Here is a 12,402-nt window from a genome sequence, read left to right as displayed (position 1 = left end):
GTTGCATCATCGTGTGCTGTCCCTTAGCATATGTGCATTGTGATATTTTCAGAAATAGCATGTTCTCTTTTGTGGGCTATTCTACTTATGCGGTTAGCCGTTATTTGGCAACAAATACTGAAAACTGTCAAATCTTCCTTCACTTGATGGAAGCCTGCCTTCTGTGCATTTACGCACAGATGAAGCGCAAGCTGCTATCTTGGCAAGTATTGACAATGTATTTTGATCATCTATCATCTTTGATTTTCATTTCTGACACTTTAAAGGCAGGGCTCTAATCATAGTGCCTACAAATAAAGTTAATGTTTGTTGAATGATATGTACCCACAGCTTTGGGGGTTTATTCAGGGCAAACACTGATTAGATCCATAGGAGCCTTTAGGTTTAAATATATAACCATGAGGGAGACACATGGTGCCACACTCTGAGAAGGCAGCGGAAAATGAAAACAACTTCATGCATGAATAAGGCTTGTGCCGGCCCAAACTCAAAGTGTTGACACTACAATGCTTCTCACTCTGCCAGCTTGAGAAATTAGTTGAGTTTCAAGCTGTAATTATTTCAGTCTTGTCTTTTCGACAACACTTGTGCCATTCCGATGCAGCAGCAGTGGCACACCTCCCTTTCTCCTCACTTCATCTGCCTTCCCACAGCTCACTTTAATTATCTATGAACAGGATCTCCTCACCTTATTAATGCTTGCAGATTCTATCCAAGTGCAAAAATTGCCTTTGGCTGAGATGGTGGGATTTTCACCTGAATATTTTCTGAACTAACTTTACAGAGGATGATCTGTGGACAGACGGCAACCGCTGCAGCTGCTCTGTGAGCACAGAAGTGGATGGCATACAAGGGGGGAAAAAAATATTGTGCCACAGGAAGACCATAGAAGCGCACAGTTCAAAGTGTTCATCAAAATTCAACACTCCGCGAGTTCAGTTTGCAGTGTCTGAGCCAACCTGCTGAGCTGTGCTGGAGGAAATCTATAGAAACAAATTAACTCCACGTCTGTTGGTCTGGGCATGTGCAGAAGATAACAGGCTTCAATTACAAAGCTCTTTCTCCTAATTGAAAATGCAGCTAATAGCTTAAGTGCTTTCTATCTGGGATAGCTAAAATAATGTGCAGGGGGCGCACTGGGTGCTGGCATTTCTAATATGCTCCTGAGTGTGGGTCTGAGCCCTGCAGCAGCCTTTTCGGATACAACATCTCTCCCACTTTCATCTTTCTTGACACTCGGCACTGTGTGTATTCAATATAAACCGAAAAGCCTTCTCACATGTCAGAAGAGATTGTGCTGCATTGCCTGCATTGTGATGCAAATAGCCAGAGACACTATCGTTGCACATCATAGGCTTCTTGTACTGTAATCTATGCTGGATTCTGATCCAAAAAACATTTCTAATAATAGTAAAAATAATAACAATATTCCATTTGGTCGAATAATGGAGCCCGTTGTGTAAACGCACGGATCTAACTTAAACATTCTGAGAAACCTGCAGGTAGTTTCAGAAGTCTCCAGCTGTAGAATGTGTCCTTACTTTGAATTGCAGTGTTTGGCATGAAATGTAACACAACCACGCACAGAAAAAAAAATCCCATTACATTTTTAACAACTCAAGCTGCTCCCTTGAGCTGCAGAGGGCAAGGAATAACAAAGCTGAGGCAAGTCTCGGCTCCTTACCTCTGATGGGCTATTAGTTATTCTAGCTAGCAGAAGCCCCATTAGGTCTGCCATTTAATGTTCCCACGCCACATTCTCACATGAAAGCTACAAGATTGATAAGCCGACCATCTCACCTCCAGCTTCCCTTGTGTTTGAGAAATGCTCTGCCACAGATAATCTGACAAAGAGCTGATTTAGCTACCCGTGTACCTTGTACTATGGTGACATTACTGAAAACAATGAAACTCTCCCAGCCTCTCCACTGACGCTAGCAAAGGACACAGCAGGAGGAGAACCAGCGCTACACTAGAATCCACGGACTTGAAACATACTATATGATTTGTAGGCTCCATGTAGAATAGAGAAACTGAGCTGTGTGGTAGTGAGATAAAGCCCGTTGACAGATACAGCAGAGAGGAAATGTGTATCTTACAACATGTCTGGTCAGTGTTACAAAAGGTGCAGCAAAGATTCCACTGACACTACAACAAGTCCTGTTAATCACACTTAGTCATACTGCCACGGGGGGAAAAAAGCCGCCGGACAAAGGAAGACAGATGCAGGGCATTAGAGAAAAAAAAGAATACACAGGCAAAAAAGCACCTAATTAAGCATGAGCAAATTGATTAGTCTTTCTGTCAAGGCTTTCTGTCTCAATCCCTTCGTGCCGTACAGTGGCTCAGAGTCAGTCGTGTGGAGGAGACGGGCTTGAGGATGAGAATTTCAATTTGAACTCTTTGGAGGAAAGTTTCATTTGTGTAGCCGAGCAGCTTCTATACATGTCCCAGATTAAACAAAAGCATAATGCAGTTTCTCACTGCAGTAGTACACAAATGCCAGAGAGAAATCGAGCCCAAATGCATAATTTAACTTTTATTTGGCTGCAGGCCTTTATAGTGTTCCCCAGCCTGCGGTGACTGTTTGAACTTTGTAAATTAAACTAATGACTAAAAACCAAAGTACACAATTGCCAGAGGCGGGAAAACAGAATGTGATATATGATCAGCTGTAAATATTTACATATTTAATACAGCAGAATACAAATATCAAGACTCACATGACTTGTACATTTGCTACTACAGCTGTTGTAGCAAACACACAGGATAGGAGGGGACCACCTGCACAGTGACTTGATCTAAAACATTTTTATCATTCCATTCAGGACAGCGAGCCTTTTGTGAATAAATAAAAGGCTGGCTGATAACACACAGATTCATCAATGAGCTCTTTTTATGTCAGGAATGAAAGATGAAGCTACTTTGTGTATAATTCATCTCGCCGTACGTAAGCTACCCAGGAAGAGGAGCTGCCACTGCAGTTTCAGCTAATGGGATCATATTTTAGCAATAAAATTGCATGATTCAGAACAACAGCTGGGTAATCATATGGAACAGAGCAAACCCAGCATATTGCCAAACAAGTCACCATGCACTGACCTTTGCCTCCTTATCCCCACACAGACAAGAGCACAGGAGAAAACAAGTGTGTTTCCCCACAGATTGTAAGAAAATTTACCTCTCATGCCTCGCAGTGGAAATGGATTTTTGGAGGGCAACAGTCATACCTCGCATTCCCTGGAGCCTGAGATGGTGTATGTGTAAGGTCCTGTCCCATTAACCAGCACATCCATAGTCTCTGAGTGTGAAGGCTTGTAGTCCACATAGTACTCTTGCAGTGGCGAATTAAGGGAGCGCTCAGTCTCCCGTGCCTTTTTCTGGCGCTTTTTAACTGCTGAGCGCTGCTGAAGCTGTTTGATACTGGTGGGATAGCGCTTCCACGAGACATATATAACCAGCAGAATTATAGCCACAGACAAGAAGAGGGCCACGCTACCAGCTATGATCTTGTGGAAGGACACGTACTCAGTGTCTGGCAGGGGGATGGTGGGGGAGGCCTCGGTGGGAGTGGGAGAAGCCGTCCTGTTCCAGATCAGCTTGTTGTCCGCCACAGACTTTGTGGTAAGAGGCAGCAGCTCTGGTGGGAACGCAGAGGTGAGGGGCGCTTTCGTCGAGGGGACGGGGCTCGGCGTGGCTGTACAGATGTTGTAAGTCTCCACCACATCAGTAACTTTCTCTCCTTGTGCCTCCTTGGGGCTGGCACAAATCATAGTAGACTCCTTGTTGCCTTTAAAGGCTTTGAGCCAGGACACCAGAGGACAAATGTTGGGGTTACAGAACCACAAATTGCCAGCAAGACTGATGGTGGTGAGCGAGATCCAAGCCTCCACTGTCTGCTGAGAGACGTTGCTGAGCTTGTTGGAGTCCAGGTTAAGGGTCTGAAGATTAGGCAGGCATTGAAATGTACTCGGATCCAACATTTGGAGCTCATTTCCTGACAGGTCCAACTTTTGCAGGGAAGTCCACATCCACGGCAGGCCCTGGGTGAGCAGTTTGATACGGTTCCACTGCAGATAGAGGGCCCTCAGGTTAGTCAGGCGCGGAAAATGAGCAAAATTTATCTTCGAGAACTGGTTATGCTCCAAATGTAGCTCGATTAGCTTAAGGAGTCCTGCAAAGGCATTACGTGTGAGGCTCCGAAGCCTGTTGTAGCCAATATCTAGAAACTCCAGGTTGCGACAGTCAAGGAAAACTCGCATTGGGACAGTTTTTAAGGAGTTTGACCTCAAGTGTAAACTGAGCAGCTTCCGCAGACCCACAAACTGATTTGGCTGGAGAACCTGCAATTTGTTGTAGGAAAGGTCAAGATTACGCAGATTGGGGACGTCGTGGAAAGTGTTGTTTTTTAGCTGTGTGATCTTATTGGAGCTGAGAATCAGTTCTTTGAGCCTCCGTATGCCGTGGAAAGCCTGGCCGTCCACGGCATTGATGTAATTGTGGTCGAGGTAGAGCCAAACTAGTTGACTCAGGCCTGCAAACTGGTGGGCTCTGAGGTTCGCCAGGCTGTTGTAGCGCAGGGACAGGCCCTGAGTGCCGACAGACACGTTGTTTGGCACGTCACGGAAGGCATTGGATTCGCAGTATATTATTTTCCCATCACATCTACAGCTCTGGGGGCAGGGACGCTCACGGATGCCACTGGGAACAGCGAGCAGCCAGGCGGGCACCACCACCGTGAACACAAGCCATCTGAAAAGCACTGAAAGTCCTGCAGACACACAGAAAAGTAGGAGATTAAAGAGCACACACATGATGCACAGACCAGAAGGGAAAAAAATCCACACAATACACATTTCCTTGAATCAAGAAGCATCACCCACACTGTATTCTGAGGCATTTGTTAACAGAGGGGTTTTTTTCAGCTCACTAAATCTGCATCCCAGTGCTTATGGCAAATCTGCACACACTTGTTCACTGTCACTGTCAAAGTCACGCTCTTGAGACGCTGGAAAGGTGACTGATCAGGCATAATTTGTCAGATAGTTGATGAGAGAAAAGCCTCCCTCAGATCCCCTCCAGCCTGCAGCCATCATTCAAACACCGCAGGGGGGGCAAAGACAGCAGCAAAAATCAGCTTTAAGTGAATTGTAATTAGGCGAAAAGACTTTGCGCATAAATGGACGCTGTAAGTAGCTGTGGATGGCAGGTACGTACCCATATTTGCGCGGTGTCGGCTCCTCCTCATGTTCGGGGCTCTCTGTTGCATGCGTCCCAGGTCCACATGTTAGACGCACTCGGCGTTTTGCCCAAATAGTTGGACCCTCCGCCACCAGGACGCCCGTCCGCGCGGAAAATCTACGCTCTTTGCGCCGCAGCCAGAAGCGCTCTGCTCACAGCCGCACACCTGTCGGAGAGGAGAGCAGCTCCAGAAGGTGTGCATCAACCTCTGTGTGTAGTTTACCGCACATCAGCTTGATCGTGCATATTCTCTCTCTCCCTCTCTCTCTCTCTCTGACTGCCACCTTACAGAAGCCCTTGGAACGGACGCGCTCAGACTCGCAGCCTCCTGAGAATGACTCTGTTCAACGCTTGTCGTGGGAAGCTGATAAAATACATTCTAACAGCGAGTCGCCAATTGTTGAATCTGGGTTAAGTGGCAAGAAAAAGAGACTGGAAACACGAGCAAGTGCAGAAATCTGACGGGAAACTGTGGTCCAGACGCGACAAGTTGGTCGGTCTCCTGGTCCATGCGCGCGCAGCGGAGGGAAAAGGCGCAGTCTGTTGTGGATTACACACGTTGACCGTGGCATCAAGAATAAATCAGTTGTATAGCAACAGGAATGATGTTGGTGGAGGATTATACAGAGCTCAGTGGTGCTCGGTTTCAGGACTTGAGATGCCCTCTCCTGGTCACTGAGTGGCACTCCCCAGCCCACACCAAAGCACACTTCATTGTTGTCACGCACCCAACCTGCATATCAATTAAAGCCCAGTAATGGGAACACTGTTTGCTCTGCATTTAGATATTTGTGAGGATGTTCAGCCAGTGAAACACGCCTCTGAACAGCCACCACTTGAACATCTTTAAATGAAGCTCAAACTCAAAAATTACAGGGAGATGAGAGATGTTATGTAACTTTTTTGTCCTAAATTTTAATCACAGGTGCTTTTGACTTGGTATCCAAAGTAGAAGCACTTATGAGCCTATTTATTCATGCATTATACAATATTTAATTTGTTGTTGGACTCTAATTACTTGTGTGTCCCCATTTAATGAGTATCTGGAAGTTGGAGGTGGTTGTAGTCAAAGTGATATTTTTTTGATTTTTTTGCCTTTATACTCATCAGAACGTATCATATTTGAGAAGTCCATCACATTTTATTGAATGTAAAACATCTGTATGTGGTCATTAATTATTTTAGATACATGTAGATGATTAGAAGGCAGTGGAACACAAGAAAATGCTAATTTTCAAGTATAAAAAAGAAGAACCTCAAAAATATACTCAGATGTTTCCTTCACTGATAATGAAGCCTAATTATGCAGCAAATTTTACTTTGAGCCCGTATCTAAGGAACTATTGGGAAAATCTCAGATATTTTTCTTAATTACTTGTCGGGCTGGTGGGTCTTAACAGAAAGGTCAGCTTGTTAAGACTAAGTTTGTGTTATAATGAAGCGCACAATGCACACCGGCTGCTACAGGAGTCTATAAGATGCAGGTTTGTGCCTTTTGGAATGAAGCTGTCAGTCACTTCTTAATATTCTCTGAGGTATTTGCAGTAATCCTTAAATTAAAAAAAAAGTTTAACCACAGTACTAAAATGTTATTCAAAGACATCAGATTGTCTGTCAGCCAACAGCATTGCAAAGTGTATGTGTTTTTATTTGGCTTCAATTAAGTTTATTGTCTTCTAAAAAATTAAAAAGTTAAAGAAATTCAGTGGATATAATTTTACCCCCCATTGTTGCGTATTGACAGTGAAATGTGTCATGCGTAAACAAAGGGAGCTCTCAAGGCTTCATAATGGGACTGAGTCAGGGTCAGAGTCATCATTCCTAATGGGTCCCTCTACCCTGCACTTAATGAGGAGCGTAATTACCAGTAATGGACATTTCAACGCAAATCACAGATAGTTTGTGACAAAGAAATGACTGGAAACAAAAATATAAGAGATGCATGTAGCACTTCAGCACCAGCCTCTGATTTAATTTCCATTGTTAGATCAATCAGCTAACTGGAGTTGAAGGGCAGAGCAGAAATGCGCACACACACACACATCAAGGTGACTGCTGGAACGGCAATGACAATTACTCGGTTTTGAATGTAGCCCATCTATCAGTGTAGCTCTCATCTGTACCATCAGATGATCCTGCATGATCCATACACCATCATCACCTGCTGCTGCTGCTTCAGAAACCTTCACTCCCGAATGTTCGTTCATCCTTTGATGCACAACATGGGTCGAGAGATACCCGTTTCCATTGTGTATGGGTCACTTTTGATCCATGTTCTGCAAAGGGTTAAACTAAAATGCAACATGATGTGGTGCAAAAGATTCAACTAAATATATACAGTATCAGTCAAATGTTTGGACACACCTATTCAATGGTGTTTATTGCTTTTGCTTATTTTCTACATTGTAAATTAATACTGAAGACATGAAAACTATAAATGAACACAAATGGAATTATGTTGTAAACAAAAGCGTCAAACAAACCTGAGTATTTTATATTCTTCAAAGCAGCCCCCCTTTGCTTTGATGACAACTTTGCACACTCTTGGCATTCTCTCAATGAGCTTTATGAGGTAGTCTCCTGGAATGGTTTTGAATTAACAGGTGTGCCTTGTCAAGAGTCAATTTGTGGAATTACTTTCCTTCCTAATGTGTTTGAGAGCATCACTTGTGATGTGCAGAGCTACGGTTAGCACATAGTGGCTATATGGCAAGAACCACTCAGGAAAAAGAAAACTGTTTGTCATTGCTTTAAGACATGAACAGTCGATTCGAAAAAATTTTAAGAACTTTGACTTTATCTTCAAGTGCAGTCAAAAACCAAACGCTATGATGGAATTGGCTCTCATGAGGATCGCCCCATAAAAGGAAGACCAAGAGTTCATTAGAGTTACTATCCTCAAACTGCAAATTAGCACCTCAGATTAGATCCCGCATGAGTCCTTCAGAGTTCAAGTAGCACAAAAATCAGGCCTTCATGGTGGAGCTGCTGCAAAGAAGCCACTACTGAGGACGAACAACAAGAGAACTGTTTTGGCCTAGAAATGCAACGAATGGACATTAGACCAGTGGCAATCTGTACTTTGGTCCGATGAGTCCAAATCTGAGATTTTTGCTTCCAACTGCTGTGTCTTTGTGCGACCAGAGAAGGTGAATGGATGGTCTCTACATGTGTGGTTCCCACCAGGAAGCATGGAGGAGGAGGTGTGATGGTGTGAGTTTGCTTTACTGGTACCACTAGGGGATTTATTCAAAATTCAACACACACTGAACCAGCATGGCTACCACAGCATCCTACAGCAACATGCCATCCCATTTGTTTAGTTGGACAGTCATTTTTCAACAGGACAATGACCCCAAACACACCTCCAGGCTGTATAAGGACTATTTAACCAAAGAGTGATGAGTGCTGCATCAGATGACCTGGCCTCCACAGTCACCTGACATAAGCCCAGTGGGGATGTTTGGGATGAGATGGACCACAGAGTGAAGACAGAAGAGCCAGCAAGTGCTCAGCAGCTCCTTCAAGACTGTTGGAAAACCATTTCAGGTGACTACCTCATGAAGCTCATCCAGAGAATGCCAAGAGTGTGTGAAGTAGTGATGAAAGCAAAGGGTGGCTACTTTAAAGAATCTAAAGCATCTCTTGCCTTATTTCACACTTTTGTTTACAACATAATTCCATATATGTTCATTTATAGTTTAATAATGCCTCCAGTGAGAATCTACAATATAGTCATGAAAATAAAGAAAAAACATTAAAAGGTGTCCAAACTTTTGAATGGTAGTGTATATATTCTAAAGAAGGCATAAACAACAATCAAAGCAGCATAATTAGCACAAAATTAAATTCCAACATGGACAGTAAATGATGGTTTTACCTGGGATTCATTATCTGGCATAGAACTTGTAATAAGGACTTTTAAAAAAACAAAACAAAAAAAAACCATTGTCACTGCTGACCTATTTTTGCAGTAATTTGAATTAAACAAACAGCAAATACAAAGTTTTTTTATTAGGAGTGAAAGTTTCAGTGAGAGATCACTGCTGGTCTGGCCATACTTACTATTTCAGTCAGTAATACAGCTCCTGCCAACTCAGCTGTGAATCCAAACATCATTGACTTTACTCTGACCTTTGTCTAACAAATCTTGAAGTTTGTTATGTTTAGAGACTTATTTTTTTACATTTTAAAACATTCTGCTTATTTTACCCACAGTGCAGTTTGCATCTCTGAGGTTACAGTAAGTATATGTTAAGAAGTTTTGAGACATCAATAAATGCTTTTTGTTCTTCTAAAGGATATGAATAAGGATGTGGAAGGATTTCTATTCTCTCAGTCACAGTGGCCAGGAAGGTCATCTCTGCTCAAAGAAACTCAGATGCATCTTCTGAACTCTAAAGGGCACAAAGAAAATGTGGCTCATGACAGTGAATCCCTGTCATTCATTAGGCCCCACTACACGGTATAAAAACAAATGTTAAAGTAATAGTGTCATCCAGCCCATTCCCCCACATGGAAGACAGGTACAGGGTCGCTCCAGTCCTTTTTGGAGAAAAAAAGCAAACGTCTATTTCTGCACAGCGAAGCACCAACGAATGCTTGTAGAGCAGAGTCAGGGAGAGATCCACTGATAATTAACATTCAAAGGAGAGCACTCAAAGTTTTTAATCACCTTAAATCCAGCTCCCTAGACATCCTCCACTCCAAAGCCCTCCAAACCCAGGAGCTGAGCCCAGTAAAGAGTCCCTTATGTCACTATCTGCCCCCTCTCAGACACTCTGACCAACCTCACAACACCGTCTACCAACACCAGTCAGAGGAAAACTAATTATTGCACAATGTAAAGATACTTACAGTATTTCAAAACCTTACAATCCAAAAGCCACAGTAGACGAGGATGTCATCTGGCAGTAAAACGTAATCATGAGTTAAGCGGATATTTCTCCACTGTCAGACAGAAAACAGAAGCAGATCCTACAGACTCAGTGAACACAAACTAGTAATTGGAAAAGACAGAAACCAGAGGAGAATGTGCAGTCACTGTTCAACAGGTGGAGGTTAAGACAGAAAGGTTTCCTCCTATTGTGTAAAACATTTGCTGAAATACAGAACAGGTTATGGGGGGGGGGGGGTGTCAGAAAAACCCAGGCACAGACAGATACAGGGAGACTGGAGGAATATTAGAACTTTATTTTAACCAACAAAAGCTAAGACAAAAAAAAATAAATCTAGCTAAATATAGCATATGCAAAACCTAACAACTATCAAATTCAACACAAAGTTCAAAAGAAAAAACCTAACTCTACACTAAAAGTACTCACAAACCAAGGGGGAAACTGGACAGAGGGGACAGGGAAGCAAGCCCAATGACGTCCTAAAAAGGGGACATCCAGGAGGCTGGGGGGGGGAAACAAAGTCCAAAAAGTGAGCAGAGTTTCTGAAGGGGTGTGAATCAATGAACCAGCAGAGGCTGAGTGACCGAGCGGGGTTTAAATAGTGAGGAGAGCTTGTTGACAGGTGAGCTGAGTTCAGTGATTACTGCAGCTGACAGTCATTGGTGTAATCAGCAGGCAGAGTGCAGGTAGAGCAGGAGGGCGAGTGGCAGGGAGAGAGAGAGCCATGAGGGAGAAGGAACAAGAAAAATAGTCAAAGACTCTCCAGATCTCAGTCCATTTGCTCATCTGTAGCCATGGGATCCTGAAACCCACAAAGATCCTGTGTCCAGGCCCTGATGGGTCAGAGGTGCTTTGACAGCAAGCAGGGGATACAGATAGAGATATAGAGATAGATGTACCCAACAAAAATATAAACGCAACACTTTTGTTTTTGCTCCCATTTTTTATGAGATGAACTCAAAGATCTAAAACTTTTTCCACATACACAATATCACCATTTCTCTCAAATATTGTTCACAAATCTGTCTAAATCTGTGATAGTGAGCACTTCTCCTTTGCTGAGATAATCCATCCCACCTCACAGGTGTGCCATATCAAGATGCTGATTAGACACCATGATTAGTGCACAGGTGTGCCTTAGACTGCCCACAATAAAAGGACACTCTGAAAGGTGCAGTTTTATCACACAGCACAATGCCACAGAAGTGCTCACTATCACAGATTTAGACAGATTTGTGAACAATATTTGAGAGAAATGGTGATATTGTGTATGTGGAAAAAGTTTTAGATCTTTGAGTTCATCTCATAAAAAATGGGAGCAAAAACAAAAGTGTTGAGTTTATATTTTTGTTGAGTATAGATATAGATGTAGAGATATAGAGACAGATATAGATGTCGATATACATATAGATATAGACAGATTCAGATATAAATATACATAGAAAGAGATGCATATAGATAGTTCTTAAACCTTTCACGTGAGTGAAACACATTTAAACTGCATTGAATTGAAATGGAATTTTTTTTAAAAAGACACTTTTAAAATCTAATTTGCACAGAAATGAAATGGTTAAAAATAGCATTAACATGTGATTATGTCTTAATCAAGAAACAGCATCTCCCAAGATGTCTCCCTATTTTTGTTGGCAGATTCTTGGTTAGATTAGATACATTGTTTGACCAGCTAGTATTTGTGTTTATTATAACAGCTGTTACCTTGGAAGCATTTGTGTTTTCAGCCAAAGTGGTTGTAATTATTAAGAGTCCACTGCACAGTTCCAGTCAGTCCATCATGAGTTGGACTTCCTTGGTCTGTTTTTGCCTCTGTCAATAAATGATAAAATACTGGTCGTTATGATTTATAGATATAGAAAATCAACAAATGTCCTCATGGGGAATAACCAGCTCTCTCCTGTTGTATTTGTAAATCACAGCTCATTGCTGCTCTGCAATCATCTCATGCTAAGTCCTTTTAAATTCCCTGTGGTCTGTGCATAAATTCTTATTTATGTTGTTGAACAAATCTGACATGACCCACTTTCCCATTACATTCAGCTTTGCTGGGTATCTGCTTTAACTGGCAAATACAAGCAGTGCAGGTATGCATGGATCAGTAATTAAGGTTCACAGCAGATTTGTGGTCAGCTTTTTAGCTCGACTAATGTGATTCTTGATTTTTTAAAATCTTACTTACAGCTGAAATCTGCTTGTCAAACAAACTTATGTTTGTGTTTTATGACCTGGTGGCTTCTATGATACAATA

The 12,402-nt window shown here is 42.5% G+C and overlaps 1 protein-coding gene across 2 annotated transcripts in view; it reads right to left on the bottom strand.

Moving 5' to 3' along the window:
- Window positions 1-5,878, bottom strand: part of LOC110953085 (leucine-rich repeat transmembrane neuronal protein 4) — a 57,300-nt gene extending 51,422 nt beyond the window's left edge. The window contains exons 1-2 of one of the 2 annotated variants that reach the window (XM_022196922.2): window positions 5,218-5,878; window positions 3,231-4,771 (exon numbers count right to left, since the gene is read on the bottom strand). In XM_022196922.2, coding sequence (XP_022052614.1) covers window positions 3,231-4,771; window positions 5,218-5,269 — 1,593 coding nt within the window. In that variant the 5' untranslated portion in view covers window positions 5,270-5,878. Of the gene's footprint in view, window positions 1-3,181; window positions 4,772-5,217 lie in introns of both variants that reach the window. The other variant, XM_022196923.2, reaches the window with a different exon arrangement.
- Window positions 5,879-12,402: the final 6,524 nt, after the last annotated feature.

This window comes from Acanthochromis polyacanthus, chromosome 7 (genome assembly GCF_021347895.1).
Source record: "Acanthochromis polyacanthus isolate Apoly-LR-REF ecotype Palm Island chromosome 7, KAUST_Apoly_ChrSc, whole genome shotgun sequence".
Taxonomy (NCBI): Eukaryota; Metazoa; Chordata; class Actinopteri; family Pomacentridae; genus Acanthochromis; species Acanthochromis polyacanthus.
Note: the sequence above shows the minus strand (reverse complement) of the source record. Positions and strands in the feature narration are given on the sequence as shown.